We start from the raw sequence: 18728 nt of genomic DNA on the forward strand, positions 1-18728 counted from the left end.
TTACTCACCTTTGTAACTGTTGTTCTTCGAGATGTGTTGCTCATATCCATTCCATACCCGCCCTCCTTCCCCACTGACAGAGTAGCCGCCAAGAAGGAACTGAGGAGTGGGCGGGCCGGCAGGGGTATATATTACCTGCCATGACGGCGCCACTCTAGGGGGCGACCTGCCGGCCTGCTGGAGTTGCTAGGGTAAAAGTCTTCCGATGAACGTGCACGCGCGGCACGTACACCTACTGGAATGGATATGAGCAACACATCTTGAAGAACAACAGTTACAAAGGTGAGTAACCGTGTTTTCTCATCTCTGGTTTACACAGAGGTTAATCACTCATCACATTTTATGACTTGATATCTCTGCGTGAAAATTAATAAATGTATGTTTCGTTCTGGGACAGGTGTCAGTTCTCTACCTTTGAGCAATGTCAAGAGTGGCTTAAGCGACTGAACAATGCCATTCGCCCTCCTTCGAAGATAGAGGACCTTTTTTCGTTTGCATACCATGCTTGGTGTATGGAGGTGTATGCCAGTGAAAAAGAACAGCATGGAGATTTGTGCCGGCCAGGTATGCAGAAACACTTTGCCTATCCCAAGAATACTTTGGCCTTTAGCTGCCTGTCTGCTGCCTCTTTATCTTGTGATTCCTGGATTGCAGAATTCGTGAGCTTGCAAAAAAGTGTATTGACAAAGTGTGAATTCTGTGCTAATGTTGCCCTTTACCTGAATACCCAGTTCTAAACAACTTCACATGAATTGTCTAACTGAAGTACTGTATTAACTTTGTGCTCTTATAACGTGACCCTTCACCAGTCCAACATTGGTATTATCATGTGTCAGACTTCCATGTGTGCAAATTCTTAACATTTGTGCTCACCAAAAGGCTTTAAGGATCGTGTGTGTGTGTGTGAGAGAGTTAACCAAGCAGAGCTGATATATGGGAGTTTGTGAAAGATCCTTTTGCCCCTTGAGATCCAGGTTTGAATCCTCACTCGTGTCCCAATTAGAATTATGTTTAATTTTGTTCTGGTTCCCATTTGTACCCACTAAAAACTCACAAAATTTAACACAGTTAAATGTAAATGGCAATTTCTGTTCAATTGGGGTCCAGGATATTGCCAATCAGGTTTAATATAAACTGGCACTGTAATGTAGAAAAAGCCTGCATAACTTTCTCCCATTTTCCTTCTTCAGCCAGCACTGTTAGCACTTTATTTTCATGAATGCTGCACTCACCTATAGATTAAAATAGAGAAATAGCTAAATAACGAAAGAAAAATAGGAGACCTCTCTTTCTTCCAAGCTGAATATCCCAGAGTAGAAACAGTGGTTCTTCTTCGAGTAGTATCCCTATGGGTTGGTTCTCCACTTTAGATTTTCTTGTGTCCTTGCACTGCAGATCAGGGCTGCGGATCAGAGGACTTCCATAGCAATGTCCCTTAGGCCCATGCATGCACTGTCTCCCTTCCTAACCCGCCTCGAGGCTAGTCACTGCACTCATCCTCTTCCTCAGAGATCTCCCTATCCATTAACAAGGCCTTTCTGGTCCCACCAAGGACCATCAAGCATACTCCAGCACTCATGGTACCTATTTGCAAACGGGTGGACAAAAAATATTATGTCCCAGCGTGGGAGACTGAGTTCCTCATCTCCCACCTTCCACCCAACTCCGTTGTGGTGGATGCTATTAATTCCCATGGTTGTCAGTATCCGATGAGGTCCACTCGCTATGACAGAGACTGGAAGTGCTTGGACCTTTTCGGAAAGAAGGTGTACTCCTCAGCTATGCTTCAGTTTCGAATCATCAACTACCAAGCCCTGATGGTGAAATATGTTAATCTAAATTATTCTAAGCTGATTTTACTGAGCAGATGCCTGAGTCACATCACAACCAATTTAAGGCCATTATTCAGGAAGGACAGTTAATAGCAAAAACAACGCTACAATTTGCCCTCGATGCAGCCAACACAAGGGCCACGTCCATCTCCATTGCTGTGGTGATGCGACCTGTGTCATGTCTCCATCTCTTGGGCTTCCTGAGGGAGGTACAGTCAATCGTCAAAGACCTTCCCTTTGGAGATGCTAAACTCTTCTCAGAAAATGTTGCTGCCGTTCTTTACACCCTGAAGGATTCTTGAGCCACTCTTCATTTGCTGGACATCTACACACTAGGACAAAAGAGGAAGTTTAGTCCACAGCCCTAGCACAAACCACACACTTCCCAATATCCAGCTCAATGCTGGTAGCAGCTGCAGAGGAAAAAGAATACATTTTCAAGGTGTAAACTTTCTGGCCCTCAATGTTCCTCGTCCCAGGTGTCTACGTCCAATCTCAAGTTTCGATGTGTTGGTCAAGGCATCGATAGACTCCCCACAACTGCTGCAGCCAACCACCACTATCCACCATTTGGCCACCGGTTGGCAGCATTCTGCAGCACCTGGGAATGCATAACATTGGAACAATGGATCCTAGAGATCGTTCACAATGGGTATTCTATCCATTTTACTTCTCTGCCCCCTCCACAAAACCCTTCTCTGTATCTCTTCAGGGACCTGTCTCACAAGAGTTTACTATGACATAGTCTCATCCAGTTAGGAGCCATAGAACCAGTACCTCTACATCTACAGGGAATGGGGTTCTACTCCTGCTATTTCCTAGACCTCAGAGCTGTCAACAAGTTTGTCAAAGCTCAAAAATTCAAGATGATCACTCTAAGGATTATTCCCACATTGGAACAGGGAGACTGGTTTTCAGCCCTCGGCCTTCAGGATGCCTACCTTCATATTTCAGTCCTACCGACTCACAGATGATTTCTCAGATTCACTCTAGGATAAGACCATTACCAGTACAGGGTACTCCCCTTTGGGTTATTATTGGCCCCAAGAGTATTTTCCATTATTCTCTCAGCGTTGGCCACACTCTTATGCTCCCAGGGGATCATGTTTTACCCTCCTTGGAGCCTGATCTCACCAAGAGGCTTACTGAGTCACCAAAGCTGCAATGCACTTGTTTACAGACCTGGGCTTACAGATCAATGCCCAGAAATCAATCCTCATTCCAGTGCAACACCTGGAATTCATAGGGGCTGACGTCGACTCGTTACAGGTCAGAGCTCTCCTTATCTCAACACAGATTTCTCTCCCTGGCCACACCCATAGAGACTTTAAAATAGCCCACAAATACTAGCCAGAGACTGCTTCCAACTCTTGGGGCATATGACAGCAGGCACAAGAGTAATACCACACGCCCGGCTTCACATGTTATGCCTCCAGATGTGGTTCAGCTCAGTTTGCAGACCAAACAGGAGCAGACTAAACCAGAGTTCTCCAAACTGTGAGGCGTGCCCCCCTAGGGGGATGCAGAGGAATGTTTGGGGCATGCAGCGGGGCCTGGACCAGTCCCTACGGGTTGTGAGCAGTGAGTGGCACCCAGTCCCTGGCCCACCTCAAGCTCTGCTCCATCCCGGTTCCGAGCCCTGGGCCTGGCCCCATCCCAAGCCTTGGGCCCGGCTGCAGCTCCACCCTCAGCTGCGGGCCTGGCTGTAGCTCTGCTCCCGGGGCTGACCCTGCCCCAGCCTCGGCCCCAGGCCACTGCTTTGTTCCCAGTTCCAACCCACTTCTGCTCCCAAACCTACCCCCAGTAGCAGCCCCTGCCTCGGCCCTTTTACCCCGTCCACTCTCCTGCCCCAGCCCAGCTCGGGGGGTGGGGATGGGGCGTGCAGACAGGAGTAAGGGGGGGTCTTGACCCTGAAAAGTTTGGGGCCACTGGACTAGACAAACCCCTGTCACTACCTACCAGGGTCAAAAACTATTTGGGCTGGTGGAAAGACCCAGCAAAGGGATTTCCTTCTCACAAAACCCTGCATTGTTGCTTTCCACCCGTGATGCATTGCTCAGTGGGTGAGGTGCACATCAAACAACCTCAAGACACAAGACAAGTGGTCACCCACAGAGATATCTCTTTACCTCAACCTCCTCAAGCTAAGGGCGGTCAGGAATGTCTGTGCCCGCTTCCTCCCGCTGATCAAAGGATCGCACACAAGAGTCCTAACAGACAATGTAGCCTGTATATATGTCATAAATTGACACAGAGGAGCCAGGTTGCCCTCTTTCTATGCTGAGACAGTGAGACTATGGAACTGGTGTATTGCCCATGATGTCACATTGTCAGCAGCTTACCTCCCAGGCACACAAAACTTGATAGCAGACAGTCTCAGTTGCATTTTCCCACACAACCACAAGTGGGAGCTAGACCCAGTAGCACTTCACGATCTATTCAGGCGATGGAGGATGCCAACCACAGATGTTTGCCACTTACCTGAGCAAGAAATGTCCACATTACAACTCCACAGTAGGGATAGGACAACACTCCCTGGGCCATACTCTCCTCCTGCCCTGGGATGCGGATCTTCTCTGTGACTTTCCTCTCTTTCCCCTACTGTTGAAAGTCCTGCTGAAAATAAAGAGAGATGGGGAACACATCATATTGATTGCTTCCGCTTGGAGGAGACAGACCTGGTACTCTTACCTGTCACAGCTCGCTACGTGCCACGTACCTGCAAAAATGGTCCAGGTTTTGGATTTGGTATACTTCCCACAAATCTCTGTCATATCTTTGACTTTTCCACATATGCACTGACCCTAAAAAATCCTAGAATATTAGGGTTGGAAGACACCTCAGGAGGTCATCTAGTCCCATCCCCTGCTCAAAGCAGGACCAACACCAACTAAATCATCCCAGCCAGGGCTTTGTCAAGCCTGACCTTAAAAATCTCTAAGGAAGGAGATTCTGCCACCTCCCTAGGTAACCCATTCTAGTGCTTCACCACCCTCCTAGTGAAATAGTGTTTCCTAAGATCCAACCTAGACCTCCCGCCCTGCAACTTGAGACCATTACTCCTTGTTCTGTCATCTGCCACCACTGAGAACAGTCTAGCTCCATCCTCTTTGGACCCCCCCTTCAGGTAGTTGAAGGCTACTCTCAAACCTCCCCTCACTCTTCTCTTCTGCAGACTAAATAAGCCCAGTTCCCTCAGCCTCTCCTCGTAAGTCATGTGCCCCAGCCCTCTAATCATTTTCGTTGCCCTCCGCTGGACTCTCTCCAATTTGTCCACATCCGTTCTGTAGTGGGAGGACCAAAACTGGACGCAGTACTCCAGGTGTGGCCTCACCAGTGCCGAATAGAGGGGAATAATCACTCCCCTTGATCTGATGGTAATGCACCTACTGATACAGCCCAATATGCTGTTGGCCTTCTTGGCAACAAGGGCACATTGCTGACTCATATCCAGCTTCTCGTCCACTGTAACCCCTAGGTCCTTTTCTGCAGAACTGCTGCCTAGCGATTCGGTCCCTAGTCTGTAGCAATGCATGAGATTCTTCTGTCCTAAGTGCAGGACTCTGCACTTGTCTTTGTTGAACCTCATCAGATTTCTTTTGGCCCAATCCTCCAATTTGTTTAGGTCACTCTGGATCTTATCCCTACCCTCCAGCATATCTACCTCTCCCCCCAGCTTAATGTCAGCTGCAAAATTGCTGAGGGTGCAATTAATCCCATCATCTAGATAATTAATAAAGATGTGGAACAAAACCAGCCCCAGGACCAACCCCTGGGCACTCCACTTCATACTGGCTACCAACTAGACATCGAGCCGTTGATCACTACCCATTGAGCCCAACAATCTAGCCAGCTTTCTATCCACCTTATAGTCCATTCATTCAATCCATGCTTCTTTAATTTGCTGGCTAGAATACTGTGGGAGACAGTATCAAAAGCTTTGCTAAATTCAAGATGTATCACATCCACCGCTTTCCCCATATCCACAGAGCCAGTTGTCTCATCATAGAAGGCAATCAGGTTGGTCAGGCATGACTTGCCCCTGGTGAATTCATGTTGACTGTCCCTGATCACCTTCCTCTCCTCCAAGTGCTTCAAAATGGATTCCTTGAGGACCTGTGCCATGATTTTGCCATGGACTGAAGTGAGGCTGATTGGTCTGTAGTTCCCCGGGTTCTCTTTCTTCCCTTTTTTAAATGTGGGCACTGTATTTGCCTTTTTCCAATTGTTAGGGACTCTTAGAGTCCACCTGACAGCTATAACAGCTATAACATCCTTATACCAGCCGGTAGAGGGATAATCAGTGCTGTTCCACCTGACCAATAAAAGATTCCTCAAGGGTATAGTAAACCTCTTCCTCCAACCTCGACTTTCTGTTCCCACCTGGGACCTGAACTTGGTATTGAAAGCACTGATTAGGCCTCCCTTTGAATCCATGGTCACCTGTTCAGTTAAATACCTCTAAGTGAAAAGAGCCTTCCTGATAGTGATTACCTTGACTAGGAGAATAGGAGAAATATCGGTTCTGATGACATGTCCTATCTACATGGTATTCTTTTGGGATAAGGTTATGCTCAGACCACACTCGAAATTCACTCCCAAGATAAGCTCCCCATTTCACATGAATCATTTGATTCACCTTTCAACTTTTATCCCAAGCCTCACTGAGACATCAGGGAGGCTATACTCCACACTCTAGATGTCAGGAGAGCCCTAGCCTTCTACCTGGATGTGATGAAGGTTTTCAGGAAGTTCCCATGACTTTTCTTCTCCATTGTGGAAAGATGCAAGGGCTCAGCAATATCAGCCCAAAGACTGTCCAAGTGTGTCTCGAACTGCATCAGGCAATGTTATCAAGTTCACAATATAATCCCTCCAGATACTCTTCATACACACTCCACAAGGCTGATGTCCTCATCAGTTGCTTTGTTCAAAAATGTCTCTATCTGGGAGATCTGTAGAGTGGTGACATGGTCATCAGTCCACACCTTCGCAGAACAGTATGTGATCACTGGGAAGTTTGCCTCTGATACCATCTTCAGCTCCCCAGTGTTGTCATCTGGAACTGACACGAATCCGAAGTCCAAGCCCTGCAGGGGGGTTATGGCTCAGGAGTCACCTACAGTGAAGTATCCATAGGGATACTACTCAAAGAAGTTACTCAGCGTGTGTAGTAATGATTGTTCCTTGAGATGTGTGTCCCTATGGGTGCTCCACAACCTACCTTCCTCCCCATCTTCAGTGTTCTTGTGTATGATCTCGCAGTAGAGAAGGAACTGAGGGGGTTAGCATGCACGTCCTGACTAGCCTCATGGTGGGGCATGAGAGCAGGCTGTGCATGTTGAGGCCGAACAGACACTGGTACTGAAGTTCTCTGATGCAAGCACACCTACAGTGTAGCACCCATAGGGACACACATCTCGAAGAACCATTGTTACTGCACAAGGTGAGTAACTTCTTACTCTGCTAAATATTCTTTATCCAGGGTCATGATCTTTTCCGATCAATACTTGGAAACTGAAAATAATAGAAAGTAATAGAAATGAAGACACAAAAGTAGTAGTAGTGTTTATAGAATTATAAAATCGTAGCACTGGTAGGGACTTGGAGAGGTCTTCTAGTCCAGTTTCCTGCACTCAAGGGGCCATCCCTGACAGACGTTAGTCTGTCCTGCTTTTAAAAATTTCAAATGATGGAGATTTTACAACCTCCTTAGGCTATTTATTCCACTGCGCTAATGTCCAGCCTAAACCACCCTTGCTGCAATTTAAGCCCATTGCTTCTTGTCCTATCCTCAGAGGTAGAGAGAATAATTTTTCTCCATCCTCCTTGTAATGACCTTTTATGTACTTGAAAACTATCATCATGTCCCCTCTCAGTCTTTTCTTCTTCAGACTAAACAAACCCAGTTTTTTCTATCTTCCTTCATAGGTCATGTTTTCTAGATCTGTAATCATTTTTGTTGCTCTTTTGTGGACTTTCTCCAATTTGTCCACATCTTTCCTGAAATATGTCATCCAGAGCTGGACACAGTATTTCAGTTGAGGCCTAATCAGTGTGGAGTAGAGCAGAATTATTACTACTTGTGTCTTGCTTATAACACTCCTGCTAATACATCCCAGAATGATAAGAAGATAAGAACGGCCATACTGGGTCAGACCAAAGGTCCATCCAGCCCAGTATCCTGTCTACTGACAGTGGCCAATGCCAGGTGCCCCAGAGAGAGTGAACCTAACAGGTAATGATGTTTGCTTTGTTTACAACAGTGTTATACTGTTAACTCATATTTATCTTGTGATCCACTATGACCCCCAGATCCCTTTTTGCAATGCTCCTTCCTAGGCAGTCATTTCTCATTTTATATATTGCAACTGATAGTTCCTTCTTTGTGTTTGTCCTTATTGAATTTCAGCCCATTTACTTCAGACCATTTCGCCAGTTTGTCCATATCATTTCAAATTTTAATCCTATCCTCCAAAGCACTTGCAGCCCCTCCCAGCTTGGTATTATCTGCAAACTGTATAAGTGTATGCCCTATTCTCTGTGTCATTATCTAAATCATGGATGAAGATATTAAACAGAACCAGACCCAGAACTGATCACTGTTGGATCCCATTTGATAGACCCTTCTAGCTTGACTGTGAACCACTGAAGATTTCTCTCTGGGAATGGTTTTCCAATTATTTATGCACCAACTGTATAGTAGCCCCATCTAAGTTGCATTTCTCTAGTTTGTTTATGCGAAACAGTATCACAAGGCTTATTGAACCCATCTACCACTTCCCCCCTATCCACAAGGCTTGTTACCTTGTCAAAAAAAGCTATTAGGTTGGTTTGACATGATTTGTTTTTGACAAATTCATGCTGACTGTTACCTATCACCTTATTATCTTCAAGGTGTCTGCAAATTGATTGCTTAATTATTTGCTCCATAATCTTTCTGGGTATTGAATTTCCCTAGTAGTTCTGTTCCCCGAGCAAGCATGGGTGCAGTCTACCATTAATTTAGAGTATAGCACAGCATTTACTCCTTGATTAATTTTTACTGGTCAAAACTACTTCTCCGAAAGTGTAACCTATCCATTGGAAATCACTGAATCCTATTAATTTTCTCATTTTATCCTTTGTGACAATTTTCTCTTCCCCTGGGTTTCACTTATTACTGGTTATGGTTGTTTTTGTACTTTAAGAGTTGAATTATAGCTAGAGTGGATTAGTGGCAGACATGCACTAAGTTGGGGGTATAATGGAGGAAATTGCTTCAGTACTTTATAATACTTGGAGATATACCAGTCTCCTAGAACTGGAAGGGACCTTGACAGGTCATCAAGTCCAGCCCTCTACCTTCACTAGCAGGACCAATTTTTGCCCCAGACCCCTAAGTGGCCCCCTCAAGGATTGAGCTCACAACCCTGGGTTCAGAGGCAAATGCTCAAACCACTGAGCTATCTCTCCCCATTTTATTTTATTTTATTTTATTTTACTTTATTTTATTTTATGGAGGTGCCCCAAGGTTTGGCATAATTGTTGTAAGAATGCTAAATTGCACTGAAATGTGTCCAAATACCAGAAAACAGAAATAAAAGAAATAATAGAAAGTAGAATTCTGAAACATATTAATGCATGGAGCATTAGAATAGATTATGGCTCAAGATCAACTATAAAAATCTGAAGGGCACAGACCCATGAAATACTTGTCTTAATCTTCCCAGTCACAGGAAATATAGTCTCAGTTGAGAACCAGACATCTCAGAAAGAGTATCATCCCATTCAGAATACAGGGAGTCCCATGGCTTGGAGCTGCATCTGAGGAGAGGAAATCACTGGATGCCTTCTGACTAAAAACTAATTCTGTTGCATTATAAGGAAAAATAAGTAACTCCATGTATAGTAGTAGATACAAAATTTTCACTTCTCCACTGTCTGGGATGCTCCATTAGTTACTTAGAGATTGTCTTCTCACTCCATATCTCACACAGGTAGGAAAACAATCGTAGGCTCACTAAGAAAAGTATCCATGCTAGCAGGAAAGGTTTTGACGCTGTCCAAACTGGTGCAACAGAAGAAATTTGTTCTTTCCCACAAGGATCTTAAGTTTTTAAGCTAGATGGCTTCAGTCATATTTCCTGTTGGCAACAGCTTGGCTATATATTCTCCACAGGTAATAATGTTTTATGTAAGTGGTGACTAAAATATTGCTCACTATGTGAAGCGTCACCGGATCATAACCACAGACTTCGTCAGTTAAGAAAGATGAGTAGCTCATATGAAACATAAAACCATATTGAAACCAGGAAAACAATTATATGGAAATCTTCAGATCAGTGGTCTGTCTAGCCCAGTATCCTGTCTTCGAACAGTGGCCAATACCACGTGCTTCAGAAGGAGTGAACAGAACAGGTAATCATCAAATGATCCATCCTCTGTCACCCATTCCCAGCTTCTGGCAAACCGAGGCTAGGGACAATTCAGAGCATGGTTTTACATCCCTGCCTATCCTGGCTAATAGGCACTGATGGACCTATCCTCCATGAACTTAATCTAGTTCTTTGTTGAACCCTCTTATAGTCTTGGCCTTCACAACATCCTCTGGCACAGAGTTCCAGAAGTTGACTGTGCGTTGTGTGAAGAAATACTTCCTTTTGTTTGTTTTAACCTGCTGCCTATTATTTCATTTGGTGACACCCCACCCCACCCCCCCGCCCAGTTCTTATGTTATGAGAGAGAGTAAATAACACTTCCTTATTTACTTTCTCCACACCGGTCACGATTTTCTAGACCTCTATCATATCCCCCCTTAGTCGTCTCTTTTCCAAACTGAAAAGTCCCTGTCTTATTAATATCTCCTCATATGGAAGCCCTTCCATACCCCCAATCATTTTTGGTGCCCTTTTCTGTACCTTTTCCAGTTCAAATGTATCTTTTCGTGAAATGGGGCATGCAGTATTCAAGATGTGGACGTAACGTGGGTTTATATGTAGGCAATATGATATTTTCTGTCTTAGTTATCTATCCTTTTCTTAATGATTCCCAACATTCTGTTAGCTTTTTTGACTACCTGTGAATGGATGTTTTCAGAGAACTATCCACAGTGACTCCAAGATCTCTTTCTTGAGTGGTAACAGCTAATTTAGACCCCATCATTTTATATGCATTATTGGGATTATGTTTTCCTATGTGCATTACTTTGCATTTATCAACACTTGAATGTCATCTGCCATTTTGTTGCCCAGTCACCCAGTTTAGTGAGATCCTTTTGTAGCTCTTCGCAGTCTGCTTGGGACTTAACTTTCTTGTGTACTTTTATATCATCTGCAAATTTTGACACCTCCCTGTTTTACTCCTTTTTCCAGATCATTTATGAATATGTTGAATAGTACTGGTCTCAGAACAGACCCCTGAGGGACACCACTATTTACCTCTCTCCATTCTGAAAATTGTCTATTTATTCCTACCCTTTGTTTCCTATCGTTTAACCAGTTACTGATCCATGAAAGGACCTTCCCTCTTATCCCCAGGACAGCTTGCTTTGCTTATGAGTCTTTGGTGAGGGACCATTGGTTCATCTAATCATATATGCTGCCCCAGTTCTGGCTTATAGCTAATGTTTCAGAGAGAGTCAATAAAGTGCCATTATACACCCAGCTAATTTTGTAATACTGTAGTACAGGGAAAAATTTTCTTCCTGTTCCTGTCTGATATTTAGTTTATAACTTGACACATAAAATAGATATTTTTTTTTATCATAGTGTAACTGTAGATGTTATGCTTTGGCTGTCTTCTACTTTTTTATTCTAACTAAGCTATTTGCCATTATATTTTTAATTTTGTCTACAAGTATTTACCAAGAAGATATAAAAACATAGGTTTTTAGAAGTATGTAACATTTAACTTTCATTTTTAAAGGTATATAACTATTTTTTCAAGTATTAATGTTTTCTGAATTGTGTAAAACGTGTAATATGTATGGCACTTAATTTTCAATTGATTTTTTCCTCTGTTAATAGATATGTTGTCCCATGATGTAGTGATCCAATAATTGAAAGCGTTTGATCATGAATAGACTTCTAGATTTGTTCTATCTAGTGATGGTCAGGCATTCATTCTATTTATTTTGTAGAACTAGAAGTCTGGAAATGCTCTACGAATCATCATCATCTGCACCTTGTATGAAAAGGAAGGGGACTTGTTTATGTACTGTTACCTTTTAGCTATATAGACCTTTCTGGCTCTCAGATTCACTTTTTTTATTGTCTTGAATTTTTTTCAACTGTATTGAGATACTTTTTCAAAAGGTGCTACACAAAAATAAATTGTGAACATTCAAGTTGCCGTAATGTATTGATTTAGGAATTTGTTTGGGCCTCATTACAGTAATATCTAAGAATCATAGAATATCAGGGTTGGAAGGGACCTCAGGAGGTCATCTAGTCCAACCTCCTGCTCAAAGCATGACCAGTCCTCAGCTAAATTATCCCAGCCAGAATCTGACAATTGTTAATGAATTTTAACCTCAGAACACCACTGTGAGGAAGGAATAAGAAACTGAGGCTCAAGGTAAATTAAGTGACTTGTCCCAAGGTCCTACAGGAATGACTGAATTGGGAATTGAACCAAGGTCTCTTGAGTTCCAGGCTAGTGCCCTACTGCCTTATCCATTAGACTGGGCTTCTCAAACTTCATTGCACTATGACCCCCTTCTGACAAAAAAGATTACCACATGACCACAGAAGGGGGAACTGAAGCTTGAACCCACCTGAGCCGCACAGTCCCTGATGGGGGGCCAAAGCCCGAGTCTTACCATCCTAGGTGGACAGGCCAAAGCCGAAGCCCAAGAGGCTTCAGCCCTGGGCGTGGGGCCTGTAACTTGAGTCCTGCCACCTAGGGCTGAAACCCCTGGGCTTTGGCTTCAGCCCCAGGTGGTGGACCTTTTGCTTCGGCTTTGGGCCCAGCAAGTCTAACGCCAGCCCTGGCAACCCCATTAAAATGGAGTCGCAACCTACTTTGAGCTCCTGACCCACAGTTTGAGAACTGCTACATTAGACCATCTGTTCCTTCCATTTGGGAATCAGGCCGACCAGAGCTTAGTTTATTTCTCATTGATACAAAACTCTCCTGAGCTCTGGAAAGGAGACATTAATAGAGCATGTCCCTCTGTGGTAGATGGTATTCTGGACTTCATTAGAGCATACTCCTCTAAATTATACTTCTTTTTCCTAATGTGTTTGAATCTGGTCTGCTATCTACACAGCAGTTTGGTGTTTCCTGTATGAATCTACAGGGACTTAGACTCGATACTGTTTAAAAAAAAAAAATTAGTTATTCTTTACTGTGTGGAGAGTCAATTACTGAGTGTCATCAAGGGAAACAGTTGTACTCTTGCTTGCTTGATATGAATTTTTCCAAGTAGGAGTTAAAAATGTATACAGGTGTCCTGCTGCACTGTGCCTGTTACTTTCCTGTTTCCTGAATGAGTGCAGTGGTGTCTTTCTCAACCTGTTTTGGAAAATAGGAACCTTTCCTTGTGTTTCTGATTTATTTCCTCTGTCTGCCTTTGGTATCCAGGGGAGCATGTAACTTCGAGGTTTAAAAATGAAGTTGAACGGATGGGTTTTGATATGAACAATGCCTGGAGGATATCCAATATCAATGAGAAATACAAGTAAGTTGTATGGATCTCTGTAGACTGTTGCTTCACAGCCAGGTGCCCTGTCAAAACACCAGTCCTCATGTAGCAGATCATTGGAGCTTCTTAAAATTCAGAAGTTCTACAATGAAAGATAATCTGCAAAAAGGGAAAAATAAGCTTATGCCCGTTTGTTGATTTATGTATTTATTAAGAATGCTTTCAAGTGGCTATCAAGTATATATATATTTTTAATTAGAGATATCAGGTCTTGATTTTCTGTTCTTCTTGCTGGAAGACTCCTTGGAGGACAGGAGAACTAGGGGGACTATAACATTACAAGAGAGTGAAACCTGACCAAATGAGAATGGAATTGATTCTTATTCAGACTGCTTAAAATATTTTTCTTTTGTTAGCAACTGTTTTCCTCAAACATCTGACAAAGATGGGGAAGAAAAATTCTTTGTGGACGATTCAAAACCCAGGCCTTTGAACTGAGACCTGAGAAAGTTCCCACTCCAGTTGTCTAGTTTCGTAGGAGTCCTCCAACAAAACTAGGGAGACTAAACTAGATATTCTTGACATGAATAAGGTTTTTTTTTTTTAAAAAGAAAGAGGCCTTTTTTATTTATACATCATAAAGAAGCACAATGGGGAAAAACCGTGATTTTTTCCCCTTTGGCATTTTTAGAGTCTGAGGAGTCAATTCAGGAAAGCAGTCCTGTTCAGGAAAGCACTTCTACATGTATTTAAGTGCTTTTCTCAATAGAGAGAGACTTAGGCACATGCTTACATGTTTCCCTGAATTGGGGGAAAATGCATGACTTATTTTTTGTAACTACGTCCACTTCTGTTACTGTTATTGGAAGAAAATATTTTCAGTTCCCTGCAATTTATCTCAAGCTGTGGAAGATATTCTTTATGGGCTCACAATTTTTCTCATAGAAATCTGCTTAAATTTGGGTGAGAAATGAAACACAATTTTTAAACATTAAAGTAAGGGTTCCCACGTGTTGTGTGTGTAGAGCTGGCTGGCTCATCATGCTGTTTCTCCTTGTCTCCTTCTGCTTCCACGGTTGTACAGGCTTTTTGTTACAGAGAAGAGTTAGGCAGCATGTAAAAGCAGCTAGAGACAAAGATGTTCCATCATTCCAGAGTTCTGTTTGGTTAGAATTATAACCTTGCTGTTATGATTCATTCTTGGAAGTTTTTTTCAACCATTGGTCAGATTGGAGGGGGTAGGGTGAGGAGTGTTGGTGTTCTTTTATACCAGGGGTAGGCAACCTATGGCATGCGTGCCAAAGGCGGCACGTGAGCTGATTTCCAGTGGCACTCACACTGCCCAGGTCTTGGCCACTGGTCCTGGGGGCTCTGCATTTTAATTTAATTTTAAATGAAGTTTCTTAAACCTTTTAAAAACCTTTTTTACTTTACATACAATAATAGTTTAGTTATATATTATAGACTTATATATAGAGACTTTCTAAAAACATTAAAATGTATTACTGACATGCGAAACCTTAAATTAGAATGAATAAATGAACACTCGGCACACCACTTCTGAAATTTTGCCAACCCCTGCCTTATACTCACTGAGATTCAGTGAGAATCCAAGCATAGTAGATTGAGCTGATCTTCAAAATATGAGTATCCTTTTTTTTGCTTGCAAGTTTGGGTTAGTGGTTAAGTAGTTACCAAAGCTGACATTTATATAAACATCAATTGGTCTAATAATTAATATGCTGTAGCAATGAATGGGAACTGTTCACACCTCTCCAAGCTAATCTTAGACATTTTGTGTAATTCCAGTACACATCACTCTTTTCACTAAATTCTAGAGCACAAGATGGCAGCCCACAGGGAAAAATACCATTTCACCAGACCACCACAAATCAACGCAATCCATTTCTTACCTGCCAAAAGGGATTGATAGGTTGATGCATTGGTCCAGTTTTACACATATATCCTCTGCTGACCAACTCTGCGAGACCATAATGACTTCATTCCTAGTGGCTTTGTGATATGAGCTTATAGAAGGGAATGGAATTACTATCTCTTTGGTATTGAAAGACGAGGAATTTCTCTAATGTGTTTTTATGCATTCCTGGCAGCTGGAGTTAAATAACCATTGGGTTATAATTTTTCTAAGGAAACACTGGGTCAGATCCTCAGATGATGAAAGTGGCACTGCTCCATTGATATAAATGGAGGTATGCAGACTTACACCAGCTAAGGTGCTGGTCCACTGTATTCTTTAATGTCTAATGAAGAGGATTGTAGCTGAATATATGATTGATCAAGAGCTCACAAAATAGTATGGGTTGTGAAATGAACGGCACTTAGTTTGCTTGTACTGTCTTTTATTTTGTATTCACAGTAGGTTATGTATCTGCTATTTGTCTGCTACATTTAACCCTTCACTTCCTCTTTCCACTCAGGCTCTGTGGTAGCTACCCACAGGAGCTCATAGTTCCTGCTTGGATCACGGACAAGGAGCTGGAGAGTGTGGCAAGCTTTCGGTCCTGGAAGCGTATCCCGGCTGTGATTTACAGGTGAGACTCCAGACCAGGAGCATCCACTGTCACCAAACTGAGGACTGCGGCTTTTCAGCAAATAAAACCTTAGCTGCTTCTTTGAGTGATTGCTCATATCCATTCCAGTAGGTGTACGCGCCGCGCGTGCACGTTCATTGGAAGACTTTTACCCTAGCAACTCCAGCGGGCCGGCAGGTCGCCCCCTAGAGTGGCGCCGCCATAGCGGGTAATATATACCCCTGGTGTACGGGGGAGCCGAACGGAGTGGTACGGTCCCACGCTGGCAAGGGGCGAAGACCTCCTCGTGGCCGAGATCGGTGCCGTGATCCATACCGTGGTGCCTTGGCGATCGAGACCTGGGACCTCCTACCACGCGGGTGCGTGCCGGGAGGTCGACCGGGATCTGGATTGCGCGATGACGGGAACGACTCCTCGAGTTCTCGGTGCGGTAACGGTGGCTGGAGCCAGAACAGTGCCGGAGTATGAGACCGGCGCGAAGGATGATTCTGCGCCGCGAGTACGACGGCCGGTTACCGTCGATGGAGAGCGGTGCCGGGACTCGCTCTGGCGTCCGCAGAGCGAGACCTCCCTTGGATCGAGATCGTGTGTGAGATCCGTGACGCGGTCCGAGACCGGAGAGTCCGGGGACGGTGCTCGCATCGGTTGGCTTGCCCTTAGACTGCAGAACCCGCACTGCGTGCCGGGCCGGCGGTTGGGCAGCACAGGCTTCCGTTGAGCCGATGAAGTCCCTGGCCGAGGAGAAGGCCTCGGGCTGTGACGGGAACCATCAGTCTCAACCCCAGATCTTGGGGGGAGTGAGATGGATTGACTTGACGGACCCTCCTGCCCGGAGTCGACGAAGTCCCTGTCACGCTTCAACACGGCCAGCGTCGCGCGGTGTCTTGTTCGAGCAGCTTAGCTGGTAGAGAGAGTAGACCAGTCTCTTCTTGCCTGAACCGGTTTGCCGGAGAAGGTCGTCCTTGCCCATGCGTCTTCACGGCGCCGGAGTGTCCTGTGCCGGAGCCGAAGCGGCACTCTTGTTGCCTTGAGATCGAAGGATTAAGCGCCGCTTTCCTGATCAGGAGCTCTTGGAGGCGTGTCTCCTCCTTCTTGGGTCCTCAGTCTGAAGGCCTTCGTGCAAATGCCGGCACTTCTCGATATAGTGCGATGTCCCCTAGCACTTCAAGCAGGCATTGTGATCCTGTGAGCATCGGCTTTCTACAGGATCGAGCCTCGGTGTTGAACCCCGGCGAACCAGGGCATGAGCCCGGCGCCGGGCGCGGGAGAGGGCTAGCGCCCCGAAACCCTTACCTAAACTATATACATTTTTAGAACGAATAAACTACAACTATAACTAACTAAGTAACTATAAATTAAAACTAGAGTCTAGAACTAGAAACAATGAACGAAGAGAAGCTAGGGGACGTTGGATGGACAGCTATGCACGCTCCACAGTTTCCAACTAGCTGACAGCGTAAGAAGGAGACTGAGAGCGGCGCTTGCCGGCTAGTGTCGCGACCACTCCGGCGCCAGTGAAGACGCTAATGGGCAGGCACCGACCTCTCGGCAACCGGTTCAGGAGAAGAGACTGTCTACCTCCTACCAGCTAAGCTGCCTCGAAAAGACACCGCGCCGACGCTGGCCGTGTTGGCCGTGACCAGGGACTTCGTCGACTCCGGGCCCAGGATGTGGTTCCGTCAAGTCAATCCACTCTCACTCCCCGCCAAGAATCTGGGGTTGAGACTGAGGTTCCCGTCACGCCCGACGGCCATTCTCCTCGGGCCAGGGACTCATCGGCTCAACGGAGCCTGTGCTGCCCAACCACCGGCGGCAACGCCTAGTGGGGTTTCTGCGTCTAAGGCGCAAGCCACCGATGCGAGCACCGTCCCCGGACTCTCCGGTCTCGGACCACGTCACGGATCTCACACGATCTCTGATCCAAGGGAGGTCTCGCTGGCGACGCCAGAGCGCAGTCCGGCACCGCTCTCCATCGACGTAAACCCGAGTCGTACATCGTCGGCAGATCATCCTTCGCGCCGGTCTCATACTCCCGGCCCCAACTGTTCGGCTCCAGCCACCGTTACCGGCGACCGTAACCGAGGAGTCTGTTCCTGTCCATCGGCAATCCAGATCCCGGTCGACCTCCCTGCGCACCGGCGGTGGCACAGTCCGGTCACGATCAGCGGACACCGGTATGGATCACGGCACCATCTCCTGGCACGAGGAGGCTTTCGCCCCTCATGCTCAGGTGGACCGTACCACCCTCCGTTCGGCTCCCCGTGGCCCTCATCGCCAGGGTCAGTCTCTGCGGGCGGGCGTGTTGTACTTAGACGCTTGAAAAAGACCCCAACGCCTCTCTCCGAGACTCAAGCAGGAGCATGTGGTCCTCAGCAGTGGGGCTCTGGACCCCTGGGCGTATCACCAAGCCCAGGGCCCCCAGCAAATTCCTCCTCGCGGTCGTCGGTCTTGAGCACAGGGGTCCGGAGCGGCTACTTCTTCTCACGCCTCCTCCATCCCTAAACGGAAGACGGTGCGTACTCAGCCTCCAGACCTTGACACCTAGCACAGAGTCCAGACGCGGTGCTCCAGTCTGAGCCGCCACAAGACCCGCTCTCTGCCAAGGTCTCTCCTTGTCGTCCTCCCCAGATGAAGGCCGTGGCCAGGGTGGGGAGCTGACATTCCACCATTACCCCCACTGGATCTCAGGGCGCACCGGACCTGCCTCAGGCGCCGGTT

General features: G+C 45.6%; 1 protein-coding gene across 4 annotated transcripts in view; it reads left to right on the forward strand.

The window, feature by feature from the left end:
* MTMR3 (myotubularin related protein 3) overlaps positions 1 to 18728 on the forward strand; it is a 157731-nt gene that overhangs the window by 99817 nt on the left and 39186 nt on the right. For all 4 annotated transcript variants that reach the window (XM_075059915.1, XM_075059916.1, XM_075059917.1 and 1 more), the window contains 3 exons: positions 398 to 564; positions 13398 to 13494; positions 15897 to 16010. In XM_075059915.1, the coding sequence (XP_074916016.1) occupies positions 398 to 564; positions 13398 to 13494; positions 15897 to 16010 (378 nt within the window). The remainder of the gene's footprint in view (positions 1 to 397; positions 565 to 13397; positions 13495 to 15896; positions 16011 to 18728) is intronic.

The sequence above is a fragment of the Chelonoidis abingdonii genome, chromosome 22 (assembly GCF_003597395.2).
Source record: "Chelonoidis abingdonii isolate Lonesome George chromosome 22, CheloAbing_2.0, whole genome shotgun sequence".
Taxonomy (NCBI): Eukaryota; Metazoa; Chordata; order Testudines; family Testudinidae; genus Chelonoidis; species Chelonoidis abingdonii.